The sequence below is a fragment of the Arctopsyche grandis genome, chromosome 6, assembly GCF_051622035.1.
Source record: "Arctopsyche grandis isolate Sample6627 chromosome 6, ASM5162203v2, whole genome shotgun sequence".
Taxonomy (NCBI): Eukaryota; Metazoa; Arthropoda; class Insecta; order Trichoptera; family Hydropsychidae; genus Arctopsyche; species Arctopsyche grandis.
In genome coordinates, this window is record NC_135360.1 from 10,874,959 (window position 1) to 10,900,896 (window position 25,938).

The 25,938-nt window shown below is 34.1% G+C and overlaps 1 protein-coding gene across 2 annotated transcripts in view; it reads right to left on the bottom strand.

Annotated features, from left to right (window-relative positions):
• Positions 1 to 895: 895 nt before the first annotated feature.
• Positions 896 to 25,938, bottom strand: part of LOC143913272 (zinc finger protein castor homolog 1-like) — a 120,330-nt gene continuing 95,287 nt past the window's right edge. The window contains exons 5-29 of one of the 2 annotated variants that reach the window (XM_077432961.1): positions 18,149 to 18,398; positions 16,160 to 17,083; positions 15,738 to 15,861; positions 15,242 to 15,338; positions 15,041 to 15,142; positions 14,882 to 14,963; positions 7,441 to 7,522; positions 7,241 to 7,367; positions 7,022 to 7,162; positions 6,717 to 6,918; positions 6,477 to 6,573; positions 6,172 to 6,297; positions 5,801 to 6,017; positions 5,578 to 5,720; positions 5,300 to 5,450; positions 4,854 to 5,222; positions 4,675 to 4,770; positions 4,035 to 4,587; positions 3,234 to 3,720; positions 3,006 to 3,149; positions 2,772 to 2,888; positions 2,601 to 2,696; positions 2,428 to 2,516; positions 2,198 to 2,347; positions 896 to 2,113 (exon numbers count right to left, since the gene is read on the bottom strand). In XM_077432961.1, the coding sequence (XP_077289087.1) occupies positions 1,956 to 2,113; positions 2,198 to 2,347; positions 2,428 to 2,516; positions 2,601 to 2,696; positions 2,772 to 2,888; positions 3,006 to 3,149; positions 3,234 to 3,720; positions 4,035 to 4,587; positions 4,675 to 4,770; positions 4,854 to 5,222; positions 5,300 to 5,450; positions 5,578 to 5,720; positions 5,801 to 6,017; positions 6,172 to 6,297; positions 6,477 to 6,573; positions 6,717 to 6,918; positions 7,022 to 7,162; positions 7,241 to 7,367; positions 7,441 to 7,522; positions 14,882 to 14,963; positions 15,041 to 15,142; positions 15,242 to 15,338; positions 15,738 to 15,861; positions 16,160 to 17,060 (4,851 nt within the window). In that variant the 5' untranslated portion in view covers positions 17,061 to 17,083; positions 18,149 to 18,398 and the 3' untranslated portion in view covers positions 896 to 1,955. Of the gene's footprint in view, positions 2,114 to 2,197; positions 2,348 to 2,427; positions 2,517 to 2,600; positions 2,697 to 2,771; positions 2,889 to 3,005; positions 3,150 to 3,233; positions 3,721 to 4,034; positions 4,588 to 4,674; positions 4,771 to 4,847; positions 5,223 to 5,299; positions 5,451 to 5,577; positions 5,721 to 5,800; positions 6,018 to 6,171; positions 6,298 to 6,476; positions 6,574 to 6,716; positions 6,919 to 7,021; positions 7,163 to 7,240; positions 7,368 to 7,440; positions 7,523 to 14,881; positions 14,964 to 15,040; positions 15,143 to 15,241; positions 15,339 to 15,737; positions 15,865 to 16,159; positions 17,084 to 18,148; positions 18,399 to 25,938 lie in introns of both variants that reach the window. The other variant, XM_077432960.1, reaches the window with a different exon arrangement.

Below are 25,938 nucleotides of genomic sequence, written 5' to 3' on the forward strand. Positions count from 1 at the left end.
ATATACAATTCAGCGCAATTACAATATTGAATTTAGAATACACCATCTTCGGTCGAAATTATAAATAATAATATATTGATTTCCTAAATAAATAATCACATAATCCCCCCATGTTTTTTTTTATAAAATAGGTTGATTACCTTTTTGGAAGAAAACTTTAAATAGAAGTTTTTAATAGCCTCTGTATACATAATTATGTTATTTTTAGAGAACAGTGTGAATATGTACAATGCGTTTCATGACATGATAATATGTATAAATTTGATCATGCGACAATAAATATAAAAAGTTTACTCAATTTCGTAGGCACAATCCAGTTAAGGCTTTTCGTATAAAAAAACACAATATTTTTTATCAATTAAGTTACTGATGGGGCACACGAAAATATCTATACCTAAATCTCAGTTTTACTTCTAATTTTATAGTAATATAATCTGACAAATTTTCATTTAAAAATCACTCAGCTCTAAATATATTTATTATTTACAATTTAAACTGTCTTCTCATATAAATTCATTATTTCTTAAGAGTTATATTAAATACAAATATTACGTAAAAAATTAGACATTTTTATAATTTCAAACATTGTAGTATTTTTTTTTTGAAAAACTCTTATTTTAAACAATAACCATAGTAATAATTTATTATATCCATATTTTATATTAATATTGAACAATTTTCAAAAAATTGTCCTTTCACTTTTTTGTACTTATTACAAATAACTCTACTTTAAATCATACTTCGACAGTTTAAAATAAGTTTACATTTCATTTTGGCGAAATTTAACAGTGAATATGTTCTTAATTAATATTATTTATTTAATTATTTTTTCATCACAAATGTATTTAAATTGCTTTCGTTTTCATTGCTAATAGAAATCTTTTCTTTTTTTTTTAGATCTTAATTCAAATTAGTTTTCATCAATTTATTACACTTAAAAAGAGATACAGTTTTATGGCACGTTATATATGAGCTGAATTTCGCATTCTTCAAAAAAATTAATATTGCTTAAACCATAACATTACTTTACGGACTTCGATCGCTGCAGCATTCAAAAGCATCACTTTATTTATTATCAATATTACATATCACTATTTAACATTTATTTTAAAGTGGTAAATGAGTAATCACAGACGGGATGGCTAAAGTAAATTTTATCTGTATGTTTTTTTTTTTATTACTTATTTATTTTAACATGTGAATTTATTTCATGTAATCAGTATATTGGATGTCATGGCACACTGTTAAACCCCAAACGGTTATAATTTTACATTAAAGTGAAATAAAATGGCTTTTATTTTGATATAGCTAATATACTATGTACACACATTTCGTCGAATCGAGAAATTAATGAATATAATTAAAAGGTTATGTTTTGAAGGGTTCTATAAGATAAGTGAGGTAACATTACTCAACATGATAAATTTTAACCATTGGATATAATTGAATTCCTTAAAATAATGCATATTTTTGTTTCTGAATATTAATTGGTCATGTCCATAAATAATAGTTTTTTTTATTCAATGCATTGATAGAATTAATAATACTATATAATATTATACACAAATGACAAATTCAACAATTCTTCATCTACCCATACTGTTTAAATTAACGTGAAGTATAATACAACACAAAACTATATTGTGTGTACACTCAAAAGGGCCAGTGTTTTGTTTAATTTATAATTATGTAGGCACTGGTATTTTAAATATACGCGTATAAAGCTTGAAAAATTGCTAATAGTTCAATATTGTTCATCGTCGATACCAAAAGATCTTTGAGACTTTATTCGACACATTTTTTTTATTATTTATCGTCCATAAATAGCGATCGTAGCACTTAACTAACAAATATTCATTAAAATTTGTTGTACTTGTTCCGTTTTATTTTTTTTTATACACTCGGAAACATTAAATTGTTTCCTTTTGTTTGTCCGGTTTGATTATCACAATGTATTAGGTACCACTTGTGCTTGCACCACCTTGTGAAGTTTCTTGATGTCTGTATTTGTGCGAAGTCATTTGAGACAATCCGAGTACGGCAAAACCACACTGCAAACAGTGGTAGTGAGTCTGCTTTTTAGAATGAATACACTGGGGATCAAATCCACACCCTGAAAACAAAACACAAATAATCATTTGTCTGTAACAAAAAAACATTTGCATAATAGCAAACTTCTGTAGAGTATTTGACATACCTTTGCTAGGTGGAAACTTTTCAAATCCAGCAGCCTGTATAGAATCCATCTTTTGATGTTGCCTTCGATGAGCGACAACTTTGTTTGTATCGGTACAAACAAATTCACATTTTAAACAGTGAAAATGAGAGGCTTTATTTTGAGTTGCACCTATAAAAATACATATATAATAAAAATACAAAACCAAAAATATAAGTAATGTATAAATTCTATAAATTTAAAATATTTACCAAAATTACTAGCATGTACACAATCTTGTCTTCCGCAGAAAACATTTGCTCGGTACTGTTGGAAATCACCTCCCATCAAAGTATCCAACCTGAAAATATTCAATATATTATATTACAATCTAATCGACAAAAAAAGCCAAAATGAATCATAAATTTGAAATCTGAAATAATACCTTTCATGTCTAGCAGTATGTTGTACAAATCTTGTTTTATCACAGAAAGAATATCCACAATCTCTCCTAGTGCAATGAAAATGTGTTTGATGTTCCCTAAAATGATGATTTAAATTAAATTTCTGAACAGTTTGATTAAAAAAAAATTTTAAACACATTAAAATATAATACCTGTATCCACAATGTTGATAAGCACAGTCTTCGTTGAATCGAAACCGTAAATAGCCTTCCGGAATTGGTTCATCTTTTAACATCCGCATACTAGGAGCCGCTCTAGGAATATGACTTCTATATAAATTTAAATAAGATCAAATTAGATACATATTTTAACGAATAAGTTAAATTATTAATTTAATATTTGAGGCAAACTGTATTTCGATTAAAAATGTATGGAAAAATATTTACCTTTTATTGATCATGTCGTTATCTTTTTCATTTTTAATTAAAGGTGAAGACGTTTGCATCCCAGATCCAGGTCCGATCATTCCAGATTGTTCCATCAATAATTCAGGAGGATACATCATTCCCGGATACAGTGGGAACGGAGATCTAATATTATAATAAAATATTTTATATTATTTTTTATTATTAACTGAATAAATTTATAATAGTAGTTATTGTAAAAAAATTCACCTGTGACTTAAAAACGCCATTTGAGCAAGTTGAGTAGGCGTCAACCCTGGAATACCAGACAAGCCGAGCTGTTGATACTTCAACGGATCTTGGAGCCCCGTTGGTTTTCCTTGTGTAGCTTGCGCCAAATACTGCTGTAAGAGCAAACTGTGCACTACTTGATTCCCTTGATTCGTTTGATTGTTTTGTCCCAACTGATTGTTGATTTGATTGGACTGTCGAGCGGGCGACGGTGGAGTTCCAGAGTTTGCCGCTGTCGAAGGTAATATTGAAATTTCCGGATACTCCCTTTCCAGGGTTTCCTTCGTCGCTGCAAGTCCTAGAGCCGTCGTATCATAGGTGGGTGGATGAGCGGGGCAAAGATGAGCGTGATCGGGTGCCGGACGATAGCAATGAGGACATGTAGGTGTGCGTGTACCAGTCGGTGGGGATGCTCCAGATGTTCTTTCGTGAGAAGAAGGATAGAATGTGCCAGCTGCTTTGACGACTGAAAGTTACATTTGACCATTAGGCATTGAACGATTCTAATTTTGTAAAAAGTATAATTGCATATGCTTATAATATGATAGATGAGATCATTTCTATGAACTTCAATGTCAATTTATTTATTGTATACACAATTTTGATGATCTCACATAAATTTATTTTACTTAATATGTACATAATTATGGTGTATTAAAGTAATGACAAACTATTATGCAAAAAATCATTTAAAGTGATTTGTTTGTATGGTAATAATTCGAATGCAAATTTTTCAGCATATAATGCAATTAATAAAAAAAATACCTGATATATTATTACCTCCACCTCCGACTTCACCCTCGACATTTTCACTCTTCAAACTAAGAGTTCCTCCTTGGAAATTCTCCAGAGCGGTGACCATATCTACGTTCTTGATATTCAACAGACTACTTAAACTATCTTTGCCTTTAATCGAATAGTCTTTTACTTCTTCAGTGCTTTTAATAATACTTTCTTGCTTAATATCTATATCACCGATTTTCATATTCATATTGTGTCCAATATGCTTGTGCGACAGCAGCGAGGAATACTGCGTCAGTATAGCACCGCACTGAGAGTTTTGAGTACAGTGGAAATGACTTCTCAATTGATTCTTGCAACAGCCTCTAGTGTTACACTCCTCCCAACTGGAATAATAATCGAATCCATCCAACAATTGAACGACCGAGTGAGTTTCTCTACAGTGAGTTTCCAGAGAAGTGTGATTGTCCGACGAGAACGAGCATTGAGAACAGTGCATGTGCAACTTCATAGATTTTAATTGACAGTTAGGATGATTGATGAAGCACGTATCAGGAGACGTGTAAACGTCGAAATGTTGAAATTTCAACTTCTGAAAAGTTATAAAAAAAAAAATCATTATACATATGCAAAAATATTAAACAAATTAAGGAAATATACATATATATAAATCAACTACCGCAATATCATCAATTGGTGCACACGGCGATGGTGGCATAGTGAGTTGATTATTCTTCGGGAGTTTGAACGATGTAAATATTGCTTGCGGTGTGGCCTAAAATTATAAAAATAAAATTATATTTCAAGTCCAATTCATTACAATATAATACAATAGTAGAAGAGTTTTCATACACATACATGATCAGCCCAAACTTCCACAATCCTATTCTTGGGTGGTCTTCCACGTTTCCGGCTGAACATTTCGTCGAGCGAGCTAGAAGTCGCGGGATGACCATGATTGGTCTGAGGTTGGATCACGTTCGACGGCAATCCTTGAAGAGCACCTGGTGCCAATGCTTGCAATGCAGGTGTTAAATTCTGCAGAGCGCTCGGCGGTAGATTTTGAAGGGCCGCTGGTGATAGTCCTTGCAATGAATTTGTGTTCAGAGCGTGGGCCAAACGAGCTAATGGCGGTGAAAGAGGTGATAGGAGAGCGTGTTGACGATGATGCTCAAGACGCCTGAACGGCTGCTCTTCAGACGAGAGGATGACGCATCCACAGTTTTCCTAAAATATGAAAACAATATTGTTGATTAAAAATGGTACAACAAACAAATAATGCAATTTATGTTAAAAATGCATACCCAAGTGCAATGGTAGTGTGTAACGTCTCGGATATGTTGACAGGCTGAATTATTGCACGAATTAGACTTGGTAGAAGTTTGGAAATAAGCTTCGGTTACTTGATTTTGATGTTCGTGTTCCAAAGCATGCTTCATCATTGTACTTTGACAACTAAAATGTATCAAATTATAAATTATTTCTTTTATCATATTCCATCATGATTCATTGTTGTTTAATATTTACAAATTATTGCTGAAAAATCTCAAAACTTATAAAATAATTAAATTAAAATACAAACCTATGAGCGAAGACACAGCTTTCGCCCTGACAATGATAGTGTTTATTAAAAGCAGAGCATTTTTGACACTTGTCATTAGGATCAGTGCCTCCGTTGAAAGTAAATATATACTTCTTTGTAATTTCATCAACTACCAATTGATTCTGAAAGCAATATTACCACAGTTAATAATCGAAGTCCGTTTTTAATTGATGGAATTGTTTCGAATTGATATGATACGTACGAGATTTTGATGGTGGTCCAAAATATTATCATTAGATGTCAAATCCATGGCAGATTGCATCGGAATTAGTGGAGGCGGGCCGTACATACTAGGCACCGAATTGTCATCACTGTCTCCGATCAAACTACTCTTTGGAGATAACGAAGATTTAATTTTCATAGGCATATCATCCGAATTCGCTTGGAACATCGCATTTTGAATGACAGACGATGGCAAACTAAAAAAAAGCACAATCGTCCGATTATATAAAATGTAACAATTATATTTGTATTAAGTATGTAGAGTATGAACTGTTTAGAGAAATTTAGATTATATTCTATGTCTCATAAAACAGTTATCATTATAATTTTATTAAATATTACGATGATAACCTGTAACTAAGCTCCTGTTCTTTGCGTTCATGTTTCCTTTTATGTGAGAAAAGTTGACTCGATGAATGCAACACGTAGTTACACCGGGGCCTAATGCAATGGATGTGATTACACATTCTACTGAATCTGAAAAACAGATTTTATCATGTAATAAAAGCAAACACAAAGTAAACCGTTGTAAAAGAATATCAGCCTGATAATATCAAAAATGATAAATGATCATAAAATATAATAGAAATTTAAATTCAATTAAACTTTCAATGATTAGAACACATTTAGTAGATGCTAATTCGAAGTATGTATACCTGCAATCCCTGTAAGGACACGGCTCATTTTTCATATACTTTTTGAAACCATCTCTGGCCAATTGCTCGTCTTTAATGTGATAAGTCTTATGTTTTTCTGAAAACAAATAATTTCAATGTTGAAAGAGTTGACATGTTAAAAATAATAAAAAAATAAAAAAAACATTGAAAATTTTCAACTAATTAAATTTGATCGATGCATGAAAGAAGCGTAGGATTAAATTTAAATAATATATTTACCCATATCAGCCTTGTTTTTGAAAGTGTATTTGCATCCAGGCCTACGGCAATGAAAATGAGTGGTCCTTTGACCACGAAAGGCACAATGAGCAGCCGAACACCGTTCGGTTGCACGAAATCTCTGAAAACCTTCCTGAAGTATAGCAGAATCTTTTCTATGATAGTTAGCATGCATCTGCACATCAGATGTGGATATGTAAACCTGAAAAAAACCACGCAATTGTACAATAAAACCACGAAATAATACATTCGATAGCATTGTATACAAATATATCGTATCAAAATACAATGAAATTTATTCATACCTTATCGCATCCATCTTGGATGCAATGATAATGAGTTTGGCTCCGATTATGAGGACATCCAGCTCCACGCTCTCCGCAGTCGTCTAACGGCGAGTATCTCATGAAGCCGTGAGCCAGAGAATCATCGCGCTTCTTGTGCCACTGAATATTTTTAACAAAATATGTAAATTTAAAGGAATTCAGTATGCAAATCATTTCACAGAACTTTAGAGTACTAACCTTGAAATGTCTAATCATTTCTTCTTTCTTGCAGAAAACTCTACCACTGCAATCCATACAGTGAAAGTGTTCCCTATAACCCAAATCTTTACAATAAGATGAACCGCATTCCAGTGCAGAACCATATCTAAAAACACATAACAATAATTAAAAAAAATTCAATAAATATAATTTGAATAATTAAAAATGCAATAAATTACCTTTTCACATATCTGGAATAGTCTAAAGCTGGAGTGGAAGGCTGTCGCCTGCCGTCTAATTGACCCAAAGATGCTAGAATGGCTGTAACAAATATATATATTTGTACATTAAAATCCGGCAATTCTAAGCGGCGATAACACAACGCGAGATAGCTCCATTTGAGGTCAGTTTTGTCGATAATTATTAGCGAATTAGCGATACAATACGAAAACCGTACAAGGAAACGTATCATCGGTTCGCGTAAACAAGAATTAACGTACCGCGTGTAATTAGAAACACTAATTACAAGAACATTTATACTTTTCAACTGTCCTATGGAAGTTTCCAACGTATGTATTACATTCAGGTATCTTTCAGCATTGTTAAAAAGGTTCGATACATGTATTTATAAAATCGAGGAAAAAAAATAACAATATATGAGCGTCTGCTGGAGTCATTATCGCTTAACTCCCGTGTAATGCGGCAATCAATATGGTTTATTTTGGATTAAATATTTTACATCTTAAAACCAGTTTTACGCCAAATTCCCGAGGACGCTTCGATGCTTCGAATCCCATATAAAAGGTGTCCCGGAATGCGCTCACTATACTTTTAAATAATACTTTGAAATATTTAATACATTTAATATACAAGTATTATGAATTGTTTTTCATTGAAAGCATATTTTGATCGCAAATGTGTTATATAATCAATATGTATGTATGAGAAAGCTATTTTCTAATTCGAAAACCTATTAAAATATAACCTAATCTAACCTTAGCCGGTCGATTTGTCTTGAACATTCTCTAATTGATAAATAATAGTCATAAAATGGTAAAAAATACTTTCTTCAAGTCTGTGCATAAAATATGCAAGAGATCGGTCGTCCGTTATCGAGAACACATTAAAGCAAACAAGAATGGTGGTCTGCAGTTTCCGAAATTCCGAGAAATTCCTCTTTATCTCCTCGTGGCTCACGCATTCTCCCTTTTTTTCGAAATAAAATATATATGTATATAAAAAGGGACAAAAGGCGAATAAAACCCGCGAAAAAGGCGAAGTAACAAAAGTACCCGCTTGCAGCTCGATTCGATCGCGAAAAAGAAGCAAACTTTCTACACGAGAGAACGAGCGAAACTCTTTTAATTAAAAATGTATAAAAGTGTACAGCGCAGGACTTATTTTTTAATAAAAACAAAATTTTAATATTGTATTACACAAAAAAATCGTCTGGAAAAAATACACGGTGCATCGAACTGTCTACGAGACGAGATGAATAAACTTGTAATTGAACATAAAATGCTTCATATTAAAAATCGACCATTTCTATGAAATTTCATCGAAAACGTGACTTGTACACAAGTGCATCATCAAATACGACAGTTCAAAACTGATCACGTCCTAATCCTAATGTACGTATAATATTTGAGCTCCGGTGGCTGATAGTGATAAAGTGATGCAACGGTCAATCAGTCGCCCGACTAACTGGTCGCACGGTAATCTGCGTTACCAAACAATACTAACAGAGCGCTCTCCTACTGCTTAACCCTCTCGAGACCCGAAGATGAAATTCCACAATCCAAATAAAAATAACAACACATCCGACACTCATATCCGAGGTGGTCCGACCGTGAAAAACGCGAGCAATTTCGATCGACCCGTATAAACTCCGATTTCTGGGAAACTCTTCTCTCGGACGGCTCATTCTCTCGATTGCAACGGTCCGTATCGCCGAGTTTAATTTCCGAGCAATTCCTGAAAGCCATCTGGAAACCATCATCGATTCCGAGATGCACTTTGAGAGGCACAGGTCAAGGGAGTCAACCGTCGAAATTATTATAAATTTCACAAGTGAAGCCTAATTGGCACACAATGCTCGACTTTTCACTGCTCAATAAATATTGTAAGTTGTGATAATCTTCTATTGAAAGAGAAATTTCATACTAGCAAGAATATTATTCATCACTGCACGTCAACAACTCGGAACGACACTGCACAGAAAAGACTAATTCTATTCATACTATACAGCTCCGCCCGTTTTCGGCACGTTCGTGTTTGTTTTGGACAAGTGCAAGGCAAAATCGGCTTAAATATACATTATAGAACGCAACGATACGACGCAATATTGCTTGCGTCGTATCGTCGAGTCAATATTGTCACAATATAAAGTTTCCGAAAATATTTAATTGCATATGGCAGTACTTTAGTTAGTACGGATGCACTCACCACTTCGTGACTTCATATATTTCCACAAAAATATTCGAATACATACAAATTACGAAACATGTAAATGTGTCCATATAGAATTTGCTAAATAATATTTTTCGTACTGCTGTTTACGTGCAGTCGCCGACTTAATCTTTAATTGGCGATGCTAAATAAATTTTCACCAAAATATAACTCTTTTTTTAGAAGGAAACAAAGGGTGTAAAAAGAGGCATTGAAATTTCATACAGTAAAAGCAACTTATTAGCAATTTTCCATGGATTGAAATGTTAGATTTGTTCTGGAAAATCGTGCTGTAAAACCATTCCTTATACATACGATGCATGACTTTTCTTCAGATGGAAATTTTCCATAGTTCAAAATTGAACTTTGATTCAATCATAACAATAATGGTTAAGGCATATGTACATATGTACAGAGCGATGACACGAATAGTAGACATAGTAGAGGATATAGGAGAGTAAGCAAGTAATAAGTGGCAGTAATGTATGTGTACGAAGCACGTCAGATGATGCATTACGAGTAAATTTTATCCTCTCTCGTCTCTCCCATAGCCAGCCGGAGCGGCAGGAGGCAATTTAAACAAATCAGTTTTTATTAATACGAAAATCGCTGTAAACAATTACGACAATTTGTGCCATCCATTGTGGAATTTAACCCGAGCGTGCACGCGCGCCTTGGGTGGGGGAAAAAGCGAGCCCCAGATTGAGAGACGCAACCGAACTAATCGCCGAACGCCACATTTGTTCCAAAAGTCGCATAAAACCTATAAATTTCACTTATTCAAAGCTCGAGCATAGTTATAAGCGCGCATTAAAGTCAAAGGTGGGTAGTACTTCGCGTTAAAAAAACAACCATACCCGTCACTCATATAATAATAAAATATTTTTTATACATACAGTGTGCGGTCTGCTTTATGTACGATATGCAAATCATTTCAAAGTGGACCATCTTTTATTAAAATTATAAGGAATAAAGCAAATAAAAAAAATACAATAGCTAAAGTGTGTGTGTGTGTGTGTGTGTGTGTGTGTGTCATAAGATAGGACATTGTAGTACAATTTTGTATTTAATAGGAACAAATTGGACAGCTGTGGAATACGAGTTTTCAACGACATACATATAAGTAGATTTTTTTATCATTGTAAAATGATATGATCTATTCACAGTCGTCTTATTATGTCGTATTAAACGTGTCCCGATAATTTAGCTTCTTATAAATTAGAATTGCTATAATAAATAAATAGCCTTTAATTGAACGTGTACTATATATGTGTGTAATTTATTCATTTTGAAATTGAAATTTAAAAAAAATGCGTATTATTATAATAAACAATTCGGCAAAATTGATTACATCGTTAGAGATGTAATTAAATTTAAAATTTCATCATAATCGATTTTATAGTGTAAATTGTATACAATACGGGAAAATCTGTAAATCAATAATAATAATGAAAGGAATGTTCAAGTTTATCTTTGATTTCAGAACGCTACATAATAAGTGACTCTAACTGACACGATTGACATTTGTATATAGAATAGCTGAACCCGGCATGCGTTGCAATGCCTCAATAACGCATGCAATTCGCGTTCCCGTTCCCATTTTTGGGGGTTTTTTTTAGAGAAACCATCGTGGACATCAACACAATAACCCTTGTAAGTTTCATCGCAATCGGTTGAGACAAACATTGATTTTTATTATATATTTATATATACATATGTATATATAGATCATATTCAAAAGCGAACAAAATTCTTCTGTAAAAGCATAATAATGATATTCATAATAAAGAAATTGATCATCAATCACTTTCATATATAATGGTTTTTCTAACCAAGAACAAATTTCTAACAAAAATACGTGAATAAATTCAAAAAATAAATTTATTGAAAATAAAATGACATTCAATTGTTTATTAATTTATATTACTATTCGAATTTCATTCACAGTAGCAAGTCAAAGCAATCAAACTGTCATAGCATTGAAAAAATTTGAAACACGATTTAAAAATTATCGGCCCGGGCAGAGCGGGGCGTTCGAAACTAGTCGTGAATAACCTACATGCCACCTATGAAAGTGAAATTGATAACGAACAATACCCAAACGGTCGACCGTCAAATTAAAGCTAGACTAAACGGTCTCGAAATGGCGTGCACGATCTTTCGGCGGGGTTGCGATCGGCGATCGCCATTTTGACTTAATGAAAAAAAGTCATTTCGTCAACGAATCGGAAGCCCGTGGCTCCCAAAACGGGCCCGTCCCTGGCAATAAAAAACAATTCGCGTCCGTGATTGTCCTCGTCTTCGCGGATGACGACTCTCCGCGTCGTAGTGGCGATTTGTTTGACCCCGGCTTAATGGACCCCACATATATGTGAAAAAATAATGGCGGCGTAATGGCGGCCATTATACGGTTCACTCGAGTGTCGTTCCCATACACCGCGGCTTCTGGTCAATTTGCTTATGAAATCAAATGCAATTTGCAAAGACCGGGGATGTTGCCGACCCATCGGTCTCCTTACGGATGTCATTCCACTACTCAATTCATTCTAATACTAAAATACTTTGAATCAAGTCCGGCATGATTGGAAACGAACTAGGTTAGATCAGAACTACCCCTCTTTACTTTTTATTTTACTTTTACACGGTAATCTTCCTCGACAATGAAATAAAAGGTGACTGAATTGAATTTAACATAAACAAGCGTTCTACCGATTGAGCTATCGTCGTGTTTATATCGCAGATTATACGAAGAATTAATGCATTAAAAAACAGAAAGCATCCGCCGCCGTTCGTACAAAAGAAGAAAAGACTAATTTCTAACATCCTTCGAGTGAAAACTTCATGTTTTCGAGGACGTGCCGTGAATTTCCAATATATTTTTTTACGAAGAAAACAATCATGTTTGTGTTTAATGTCTCGATACAAGCGTACAAAAGAAATTTTCCAAATTTAAGTAGAGAGTGTTTTAAGCAGTTGTCATTTGTTACAATATAAACTGAAGAATGCGATCCTAATGTGGAACAAATTTCTTGTCATGCTGCATAATAAAAAAAAAGTAGGAATACCTCCCTTCGGAATTGTTGTAACGGCATCAAAAGAAAATTGAAATCCTTTCATACGGCACAATAGTGCATTAAAAATTTATCCACAAACATTTCGAACGCACGTATAAAATTATGCGGTACGCATTTCAGTTGTTAATTTTGAAAACGGATTGCGGCCAAGCTTGATTGACAAATTCCACGTAAAATGAAAAAAAAGGAATGTTGAAAATCCACGTATGAATGCAGGAAATCAAGGAACTCGTTTCGATTCAAACGGTTCAAAAGCTTACAATGCAGGGCATTAACATAAAATTATAAACGCGCACTGCGTTATCGGGTAAGGAAAGAATTTTTAAAATCTTAAGTTTTAAGTTACAATCTTACATACATACTAAAATCAACTGAAATTTTGATTTTAATTAAAACATATTTATTAAACACATTAATTTTTCAACAAAAACCTTAATTTTCAGAGAAAAAATAGCTGAATTAAATTTCAATGATAAGATTGAATCATAATAAAAAAAAACTGACGACCATCACAGGCATGAAATTAAATGATAGAGATATCGTTTAAGAATTACCCAATTATTATTACTTAATGGAATGATATTTATTTAGAAAAGCCCATGATGAACGAGAAGATTCTATTATGCAGCTCTCAAAGTGTAATAAAGTTCGAATTTACAGCACCCGTCTTAAGCATGCCAAAAGAAGTTTCAAATTAACATGAAACATGTAGGAATTCCTTCTGATCATATAAACAACGTGTCTTAATTAATTAATATTACTGTTGACGGGATATTGATCCCTATTGATATTGATTTTATCCCCTTTATGTACATATGTAGGTATATAATATTTTAGCATAAATTTCTCTTTAAAAAAATAATAGCAAAGAAATTTTAATTCAAATAATTTAATTTAAAACAAAAGGTTTTTTTCAACAAAATATTACTTCTTTTGTTTTGAATATGAAAAGAAATTTTAAATTCAAATAATTTTTTCATTTCACTTTTTGAAATATAAATGCTGCCATGTTTAATTAAAAAATATTTTCTGAAACAAAAAGAAAATCGTATTACGTCCACACTGAATTTTCCTATTAGGCGCGAAAAACGACGCGAGCGTAACGATACAATTTACATACATACATACGCACTAGCATGATTCGATCGGTATTCACGGTGTACGCTTAATGCACAACAATTTCCACGGAATTCCTACTTAAGCCGTGATTTATCTGTTTATGAATTCATAAAAGCACGTCTCCTTTTAAATTGTTCAAATACGGGGCGAACCACCGTGGCAAACGTGACAACGGCCGCGTCGCGAACCGACGATTATAACTCCTAAACCGCGACCTTATAAGGATCAATTTGCTTTGACGATCGGACGCAGAACAGCCGCCGACTCCGATAATCGAAATTAGTCCATGTGCTCTCGGCACTTAGGGCGCTTTTCGATTGTTGCACTTCGGTGTTTGACGGCACAGAAAGGGATTCTTTTATTATGCTTTTTTTAAATCGCTTAAATGGATGAAATTGAATCAATCATAATTCCCTCGTCGACTGAGCTCGCTGACGATTTTCTACTTTCGCCCGTACCGACTTAAGGATCATATTCGTCTGTCCGTTTGAAGTGGATTTGATTTTTTAACCGATATGAATGTGTGAGTGTGCGTTGGTATGAATGGATTGATGATGGAAGCACTGAAAAGTCTATTCAAATTCCGTATTAAATATTCAATCCTTATTCGGTCGAGATATTCCTTTTATCATTTTAATACACGGGATGTTTCGGTATGTAGCTTTATAATACACACACAAAAACAGACGTCAAATATGTTTTTACTTTTTTCTTCTTTCTTTTTCTGGTCATTGTACGAAGGTCTACAACCGAACGTAAGCGGACTTTGTAAGCACAAAGAAAATATAACACAACGATTCAATACTAATTCAGAGCATTGATCGATATGAAGTACAACGATTTTGGATGAAGAAGAGGAATTGTTCGAATATAATACTTCAAGAGTGCAAATGATATGTTATTAATATCGTACTTTTTAAGAAACAATATATTCTCTTGCAAATGTTTCACAATGAAAAGTAATGATTTAGGATTTCATTATTAAGTATTTAAGTTACTTTTATATATGTAGTAATGATAAATGAAATATAACACTCACCAGCTGGCGATAGTTTTGTTCTAAGATCTGCACTCAAAGCGTCTTCATTGTCATACGAAGATGGTGGTTTTGAAAAAATACTCTGAAAATTTTAAACCAGTTAATAATTATCTGAAATCGTGAATACATACGTACGATGAAAATATAATAAATTCTCACATGTAATCCTGCCAAATCCTCCAGATTCCTTCTCATCAATAATGTCTGTTGTTCGAATTCAGCTACACTATTCCCAGCGGATGACGCAGACGCCGACAAATCCTGCACAACATAAAATCACGTTTCAAATTTGAACAATCATAATAAAATAATAAAACGCATATACATACATACACACATATATGTATTTAAAAGACTTACCTGAACGTCAGGATCTTTCGATAAGCTCAGATCCAAAGTTCGATCACCGTCAGAGTCCACGCCGGACGCTTCGCTATTCTCTTGTATTGAATTCGATCTGAAAAAATAAACCATTGTCATTATTGGGGTATCATAACTATTTTTTTTGTTGTTGTTTTAGTGTTGTCATTATCTGATTGGCGGCGGCGATTTCCGAATCCGGGACAACCCAGTTGCGGAACGATCTAGTTTAGTATATCAATGTCATAACGCGTTCATGTCAGAAAGAAATTCCCGAGTGCATTGTCATAAGTCGAAAATGTGTATCTAGAAATCCGCCGGAGGTTGCGCAATTCATAAATTTGATTCTATCCTGGCGTTACTTACTACCAGTTACCTCACAACCGACAGACGTGTCACGAACTGCCCAGAAATGTCTCGACGCTGAAACGTCACCAACGTCAAGTCGAAAACAAAGCGGGGGACACGTGTAAAATTATAACTAAAAATGCATTACCTATGGTGCGCATCAAGCGGCGATTGAATTTCACTATCTTCGAGATACGGTGCACCCATGGCTGTCATGGCGTTCATGGCGCCTTGAGGCCATCTGTGCTGCAACCAGAGTGGATACGGCTTCCCTGCTTAACAATCGAAACAATTACGATTAAAATTGATTTCAAACAACATTAGAAATGCAAGTCAACAGCATATTGGATTCACGAACTGTAAGATTCATAGTTCAATATCCGATACGTCAAAAGTTTACTATGGCAAAAAATTACTGCAAGATTTGTGTAGTAATTATTTGCAAGAGTTAATTTATTTTTTCAAACGGTAAAAAAACCTGTTAAATCATGTAAAAAATTGCATTCCTTTATTATAATAATTTAGAAGAAAATGGGAGACTATTTGTAAATATGAAAATGTAAAATTTACCTGCTTGAAGAGCTTCTATTGCTCTGACTTGTCCCGTCAAAGCTTCAGCTACTTCGTTGGAAGACAGTCCATAAATTCCTAATAATTCTTTCATGGTATTCACAGCATACTCGCTTAAAACTTTGTTATTACTGGGAACCTCTCCGTTCTGCATCTCCTCTTCGATTGCATCGTCGACTTCCATAGGTTCCTGTCCGTCTTGTTGGGGCGCGTCCGGCGACAGAGCTCCACCACTTCCGTCCTCCTCGTTCCTCAAGCTGCCGTCGTCGTTCTCCAAGTCTTCGGAGTTGTCCGAATTCCTTCTCCTGGTCGGCGAATTCGTTTTGATCAATTGTGATATTGCGAAGGGACTCTTCGTGCTAAAGTTTTTAGTTTTGTACTCGCTAGGCGTGATGCTTATGTTACTGTTAGTGGTTAGTATGTGTTTGCCCTGCTCGGGCAGTTGCAAACTTTCTATATACGACTGTTGGAACTGCGAAGATATATTCATCGTGTTTTTTCTATGGTCGGCGAAGTCCAACAAGTGTTGACTTCCTGGATACGTGTCAATGTTCTCGTTGGAGTCCGTGCTGATCCTGCGGCCGGAGAGGTCGACCGCCTCGGCACCCTTGAGGAGGACCAGGTTCTTGACGCCGATCTTGACGCACTTGGAGATGTCGTCGTCGTCGTCGGTGTGGATCCGCTCCTCGGACAGTCTGGTCGCGCCGTCCATGTCCTCGTCGAGCTCATGAGATGGTTCGCTGTCGACGCCATCGTCCACGTGCTGGGGGGATGTGAGGGGTGCGTTGGGGGCACACCTCGGCTTAAAGTCCTTACGCTTGTTCCTCTTGGTCGGGGGCCACACGGGAGACGCCAGACGCTCCCGTGGGGGCTCCTGATGCGCAGACATCGCGGTCGTCATGGCACACTACAAAATGACCCCACCTGTAAACGAACATTTTCAAAAATCAACAGCTGAACTCAAAGCTACGCAAAATAACAAAAATGTGCATTTTTTATTTTATTTTACATATATGTATATACTAGGAAGGCCTGACAGGTAAACCCTAATGCGCCTTCCTGGCCAATTACAAATATCGATATTCAAATTTTAGAATAATTTTAACAAGACATCATTTTAGAGACATCTATGGATAAACTATTGATAAACTTAAATTTTGCGAGCATTTTATTTTTTATGTAAATCATCAAATTTTGAGATGCTGAAAAACTTGACATTTATGAACAAATTTGCAGCATTTTTATACGAATCAGCGAAATTCGAGATGCTGAAAACTCTAAAATTGCGAGAAATGGGTAAAGGTTGCCAGTTTGTTGGAACCATTTAAATGAAAATTAGATAAATTAGCAAACTCTGATAGGAAATGATCGACCTAGTCACAAACCAAGGTCTGGCCAGCAGCAAAGCAGTGGGACTTAAACCCGTGACATTTCGTTCGAAAGCATATATGTATGTATGTACATATGCTAACCGTAAGTCTACACTGCTGTCTACATACAAAAGGTCGAACATCTATTAAAAGTTTATCGATGAATAGTTTACATAAGTTCACCTGGTCTAAGTTCAAGGTAGAACGAAGAATCGTTCTGTGTTATACTGTTGATTAATGGCAATTATAATTCAAATTTTGTGGAGGTAATGTAACGTTCTTTGTTAACTTTTATATAACATTCTTTGAAAGTTAAGACCTCAATGACACTAGAGAAAATTTAAAAATGTATGTACATATATGTGTGTAATCAATCTTCGGTAGTTTGAATGTTAAAATGAACCATGAAGTTTCATAAGAAAATGAACCATGAAGTTTCATCTGCAAGCGTCAAAACAGTCAAAAACACGCAATCAAAATTAATTTTTTTCGACTCAAATCCACCCTCAAATGCTTCCGCTTTGTATTTTAAAGCATCAAACTAAATTTTAATATTAAACTAATATATTTACTAATGTATTTTTTAACCCACAATAGTAAGAAACGGTACAAAATGTACCTGTTCGAGTGCGACATCAGCATCCAATTGCGGCATTAATCTTTAACATCGAACGATATGTTCGCGGTCGTCATGACCATCATCGTCATCATCACGCCCGTTTGCCACCTCTCGATATCACGTGATAGTGCCCGCGCGCACACTCGCGTATCCTTTTCTTTTTCTGACGATCTGTTACGACATCAAAGGCTCTCGCGCGCACACGAACACTCTGAATAGAAGATCTATTTCTTCACCATCGTAGATCAATCTGTGAACAAAGGAATAAATAATGACTATTATAATTGATCTGCGTATAAAGCGGGAGATTTTTCATCACACACACACTAACTAACACACATACTTAAAATACAAAAACGAAACGAACGCTCAATCTCCAAACCGGTCATAACTACCAAAAATAAAAGAAGCGAATAAAATAATAGAAATCAGAACATGATTTTATCTTCGTACATTTCATTATATTCAAAACGTTTCAATGCATCAACTTGTATATATGTATGTACGTATGTCCAAGTGTCGATATCGTTCGTTCATGAACTAGTTTGTTCATACCCGAACCAATCTGGCCAGCCATATTTTACACAAAAGAACAATTCGAAAAACGAACTATGCATGTATGTACATATATGTACATAGGTAGGCATCCTTTTTTTGCAATATTTAAAAAAATGAGTGGAAACGGGATTTACAGCAAATGCAGTTTCAGTTACAACTGCCGTTTTAGGTAATTCATAGTTGAATAAAAATCGACTAGTAAATTATTAATCTTTCAACAATGTGCGCCAGTTGTAATATAACAGTTTTGAAAGTTCATACGAATGCTTTAGAATTCAATAATTCGTTAATATTTGCTAGGTATTACGAATAAAGGTAATGGTACCGTATTACGACAACTCTAAGGATGTGTTCAAAACAAAAATGTGACTTTCCAACTCAATTTACTAGTCGAGTGACGACAAAAACCTAACCTTTCCATCTAACTTGGTACTTATTTATAGAAGTGTATTTTCAGTTGTAGTATATTTTGACCAGTTGGAATGTAGTTAGCCATATAATTATCAACTTACGAGGGTTTGAAGGAATACATTCCAACTGAAAATACACTTTTAGTTATTTAAGAAAATACAAAATATATTCCAATCAAAATATAGGTATATTACAATCGGAAGATATACTTCAACTGTAACATATACAACAATGTATATGTAGACCTAGAAAGGTATATTATTCGTATGAAATTACACAATCCTCTTTTTGTGCAACATAAAATTGATAAAATTTTTGGTAAAAGTGATAATATTTAATGAGAATAAACAACTATTATTCAACAGATTCATAAAGTTGCAGATGTTAAAAAAATATTCCACAGTTAAAGCTGCAAAATTTAAATAAAATATACGACAATACGAGTATAATATTAAATAAAAAACGCAATTAAAAATATGTCCATTAAAATTGAGTGCATGAGTCGCATAGTTTCCTTACTAGTTTTATGCATTTATATACATATCTTGTACATATACACGAATAATAAAAGAACGAATAATTGAAACGAAAGATACATATGTATAATACATACATACATATGTATCTATCTAGCCAATGAAAAGCAACATCTCTGATGGGCGTGCCGAAACTAGAACATTGTAAACCAGTAATTTTCCAGGAATATATTTCTCGATTATCATCACTTTTTTTTCAAGAGACCCGGAATGTGTCGATCACGTCAACCCCGAAACGACCGCCAATTGAATCAACGCGAACATACTACATACAAATGTACACTCAATAATCGAAGCGATGAAAAAAATATTGCACTTTTTTCAACGGAACACAGTTCCGACGAATAGCATTCGCAGCTTACTATGATAGTTATTATTTGATAATATTTTTATTGTGGAAGCCCGCTCGGTAATATTCGTGTTAATACAAAAATAATAACACTGACAAAACGCCGTGTCATTCTTTACGGGCGGCCATCTTTAAAATGTTCCTTTTTTTTCTTTCCTCGACGTTACGTTCGAAACACAATGATTCCGTACTTTTAAAAGCAATTAATATTAAAATAAAAAAAATCATCTCTTTATAATGCATACACAGTCTTTATCGCTCATCTCCCTCTTTCGCCGCACATAATGCACAATAGACATATCTCCGTCTTGTTTCATCCTTTTGTTATTTGTATCAGTGAATTTCAAATGAAGGGCCAAAGCTCAGGGTTGTCGCACATTAAACATTCTCAATTTTATAATAATAATAAAAAAATAACAAATCGACTTGACATTTTACGCTTTTTTTTTTAATCACATCACATCATGTACATATTGCATTTAAAACTCGCATGCAAAACAATACGACACAGATCTGTTAACTTTCACAATCGAACATTTCATCACATCCGGCCTCATAGGTACAAACAAAAAATAAAACAAACGGAAATGAAGCATGTAAACAAATTGTACCATTTATATAATATAAAATGATCATATATACACACATACAAAGTTATCGTGCTCAGATCAAAAGCTCTCCTCTTCGGTTCGATAGAACCGATTGTAAAATTTAATTTGCGATAAACGACCCGAATGAGATTATCAACGATGATTATGCTGCAAAAAAATAAATAGACGAAGTCCAATTAACCAGTCAATAAACCGTGGGTTGCGTTCGAAAGAGTTTAATATTCCCAAATAAACCATTACGAATCAATTTAAAAAATACACACACACACACATACATACATACAGCATACGCTAATTGAATACAGGCCCTGATCGCAAGTACGCTCATTTATACCATAAAGAACGAATGTCAACTGGCAGTTAAGTAGATGCAGGCCGTCTGTCGTTCTTGTATTTTACTAGCAACGAGTAAAATGAAGATCAGTGGAAAAAAATGACGGTTAAATTACATCAATTACTCTTGATGTATGTGCATCCACCGCATGCATACACACAATGTCGAAATCGTTAACTCAATTAAACTATAAACAAAAAAGGCAGCCGCGATTAGAATAGGACCAGTGCAAAAACTTAACATTAAATTACACACTAGACGTGTGCAACCGTACAATAATAGAACTATATAATCTAGAGTGCGTTTAAATTTTAACATTTCCTGTCGTTTGATTGATCGTGAACCGGCCATTGTGCGTACTATTGAGATCTCACTTATTTATCAGATCGAAATTTAAATACACATGAACACTATTTAACGGGCGCTATCTTCACATACATAATTTCAATTTTTTTTTGTTATTAAAATGAATTACATCGCGCGCATGTGTACTGCATGCCTTATTATCGATTCGTGTGTCTAATCGGCAAATGTATAATTTGATAATATATAAATTAACTCGATTATTATAACCGTGTCGGCGGGATGTTCCAAATTGGACGTACATACACACTATGCTAATCTCGTTTTAATTTATGTAGATTCGCGGCGACGAATTAATTAATTAATTATTATTATATTCGGGAGTGAGTATACTTTGGGAAGGGCACGTGTGTGTGTGTGTAAATTCTGGAAAATTTGCACTACATGAATAAATCAACGCGTAGAATGTTTGTATATAAATGCATTACATATCCCGTGAGCAATTTTAAAACTATGTACATAATAAAATAACGATTCATAATAATACAATCGATCGACGTTTTATGTCAACGTTGCGAATTAAGCAGGTGTGGCTCAAACATAAGATGACAATTAAATGTAAAACGTGAACCAATAAAATAAGGTATGTGAATTGTTTATTGGATCGTTACGTACTGCAATTTATGGAGTATGTGAATACACACTATTGTCCAGTTTAGGTATACGTGATGCGTGATGCAGACCGGGGCTAGATGTCTTGAAGTTGAGAATGTTGTAAAAAAATAGGTCAGTTCTTGTTTGAAAAATGTCCCAAGACCAGATTTTTCAGAGCTCAAAGCATTTGGATACTATCCATATCTGTTCCCCAGTGCTTTAGTCTTAGCATCTATGAGATTCAACTTCCTGGCAAAGCGAAGAGATCTCTTTCTCGGAAAGCATTTGTAAAAATCATATATTAAGGGGTGATATTTACAATTCCTCAATCTTGAAGGAGTTCAATTTTCTGGCTCCCGAAAACAATGGGGTTATTACAGAATCGTAAGCTGTTTTAAGGCTCTACAAATACATACATATGTACATATACTCAGAAACTCTCCTCTTTCTAGGGCCGTTCGACTCCTCAGCATGATGGCTCATTATTTAGATCTCTTTAATGCTAGCTATGATGAAGTGGTTATTAAACTTATCAAAAGAAATTCTTAAAATTTATTGTATATGTACATATATGTATATATTATTTGATGTACGTATTTTATATGCACATTAGTCTTGTTTTCTACTATTTATGCCACTTCTTTATTATGTATTTTTTATTCTTTTAAATGTTTTTTTTCCATTATTTTTATTATTATTCCTTTTATGTATATTATTTATATATTTAACCACAATGATGCATTGAGAAAAACAGTTATATCATTTTGGCATAAGATTTTTCTATAAATAAATCTCAAATTCATGTTCAAATTCAAATTCATTCAGTATGATTGAAAAAGACAGTTGGAAAAAATGCGACTCAAAGCAGCGCATAAACAACTTATTGAACAATCAGAAAAACTAACTCGGCACTGAGAAAACTTTTGGAAATGTCTTAAGATGCAAAATAAGCACAATGTAAATGATACTAAAATTGGTCTTAAATGAGAATGCAGTAAGTATCGAAACTATTTTCTAATAAGTAAAACGAGTTAAACATTAATTATTATGCATCTATCCTCTTCTTGAAAGTATATTACTACTATTCAACCATTAAAAATTTCATAAATATACCTACTTGTCTGGAAAAATCGAAGTTTTCCACGAAATTCAACATTTTACCCATACGTATTCGACGCACAGATAACACAAGATTAAAAAAATGATTTTACGCAAAAACGAATACACTTTACATAGCTTGTATTTGAACAATTAACAAGATCATTTATGTAGATAAACATTTGCCTACTCCAATGACCCACTTAAAAAACCCATCCCGTGAAACTGGACCCAATTCCTCGGGCATTTAGTAGTTCCAATAGCGTTCAAACGAAACGAAATCAGCGTTATTATCTATGATGCAACCCATTCAAGCGAAGATGTCATCAAATGACATGTAAAAACAATCAAACTTACATACACACGACCTCAAAATAGACGTGTTGAAAAATTACGAACGATTTCGTCCATACATACATATGCATACACACATACTACATACATATGCATACATGAGTCTTGCGGCGGGCAAAACGTGTAATTATAATAATGAAAATAAAGGAGATGGCATCAAAGGAGAACGAATGTATGGTGGATACCTTACGTAGGTACATATATGCATAATAAATATGGACAAATATACGCACACACACATACACTCGTTTGGTTTAGTGCGTCTGGGGTACAGTTTCATATTTCATACGCGCGGTGGTACACACAAGGGGCCTTGTAGCCGACGAGGGGCCCGGTTTTAAATCAGTACAGATCCAGATGTAAGAAATTCCCTGTTGCGTCTCTCTCCTCTCGATCGGTTTATTATTGTGTGCATCGGACAAATACTGCATACACGGACTCATTACCGCGAGACAGGCAGCGGCGCTCAAAGCGGGGCGCGCGCGAAAGCCTTACAATACAAAAGACGTGCGGAAAATTCACACCTAGAGTAACGCGTCTTACATATATATTATTATAATTACAATCTTATTTGAATATGAATACGAAATAACAGTTTATTGAATGCGTGGATGAAAATTGTGACGGGGGTAGTTGGAGAGGGTGAAGACATTGAAATTACAATTATACAGCTAGAAGAATTAAAGTGCTTGAATGGTATACGAGAGAATGCTAAGAAGCGGGTGCAAGGAAGGTCACAAGAGAGATTAGTGAATGAAATAAGAAATATGTATGAGATGAGATGGAATGGTAACTTGCTGGAGAGGAGACAGTAGCATAGATCGGTGTTAGCGTTAATGTTAACCAACGAGAGGTTCCCGGGTCCAAACATTGAGTTGACCTCGATTGAAAATAATTTATTTGGAGTATTTCTGTAGTGCTGCTGGTCAGAATTGGATATTTTCAACGCCAAGTCGACCGTTTCCTATCAGGGTTTGCTAATTTATCTAATTTAATTGTTGAAACGGTTCCTCATCAAATTGGGAAAACAATTCTACCCCATATGTCACTACTGTTTGAATTGATGATTTCTAATTTATAATCTATAAATTTATATATGTACTAGCTGAACCCGGCATGCGTTGCAATGCCAAAATGACACATGCAATTCTCGTTCCCGTTCCCGTTCCCGTTCCCATTTACCGGAATAAAAACGCAGGCAGCGAAAACGTTGATCGCAACGCGAAAACATTTGAAATTATAGCGTTGCAATGACACTCATTCCCATTTTTCCCCTTTTGGTTCCCGTTTTTGGACGATTTTTTTTCACAGTAATCTTCCCGGACATGCATACAACAAATCCTGAAAGATCCATCGTAATCGGTTCAGTGGCTTAGGAGCCTATTCGAGACACATACACAGACATTCATTTTTATATACATATATAGATAAATTTCATACTTTAAATGTCGCTCAGGGGCAACACGTAATGACATCATGAGAAAATATAAATTTAAAAAATATATATGGTGGATTCATCAGGTTTTTTACTTTAAAAAATAATATGAATTCGAATAATTGGTGGAAAATTATTCTTCCAATTAGCAATTTTTCTAAATATAATGATGGAAATGCGTTAGTATAAGAATTAAAATTAAAGACAATACATTTGTAAATAAACAAACCGGCCCTGTCTGACTTGAACCCGTATTAAATAAAAATTTTAACTCTAAAATCTATATTATATTTTATCTATATCTATATTTTAATTTAATTTAAATTGTAACAATTCAATTTCAAAAATGTGAAAAGTCATGCAAAGCCGTACGTACATATGTACGTTTAATATGTATGAAGGCTATATTCGTAAGACTATCAATTTTCTTCAACATTAATTATAATAAAAGGTTAACTACAAATGTACATACTTCGCTCCAGTAAATTATTCGTACACGTTTTTCGTCTCTCTATCAATTTTATGACATAAAATCACAGAATTGTCCTTCAAATAAATTATTCAATTACGCGTAAAGTGGGACGAACATGCCTACACTACACGCTTTACGAATACAATTGCACCGAATCGTATTCACGAACATGAAATCTTAATAATAATAAAAAAAAAAAACAGCATTAGAAATCGTCTGACATAGAATTATAAAATTTCTCAAACGCAGTTTCGTCCCCGAACAAATTAAAATTTTCATTACAATCGAAACGAACACTCACATACGAACTTGCCGGACGGACAGACGCGACGAAGCGATACGAAACTTTTTCCAAACTGACAAATGAATTGATATGTTTGACAGGGCAAAAATATGCGTGCGTAACTTTAATATTACATACATAGACACAATAAAAAGGTTTAAATTAGCCGAATGATTATGCGGAAACGTACGTCGGAATAATTTAAATATGCATGGCGCGTTTTTTGTGTCACGCTGTTGCTTGCTATGAAAATCAGATCGAAATGTGTATGTTTAAAATATACACTAATAATAATTAAATTATTAAAGTATTAAAATTAGACACTCGGAAGCTTTCGTACAATATACATAAATAAGTAGCATAATAGATCCTAATCAATTTTAGCAAAATTA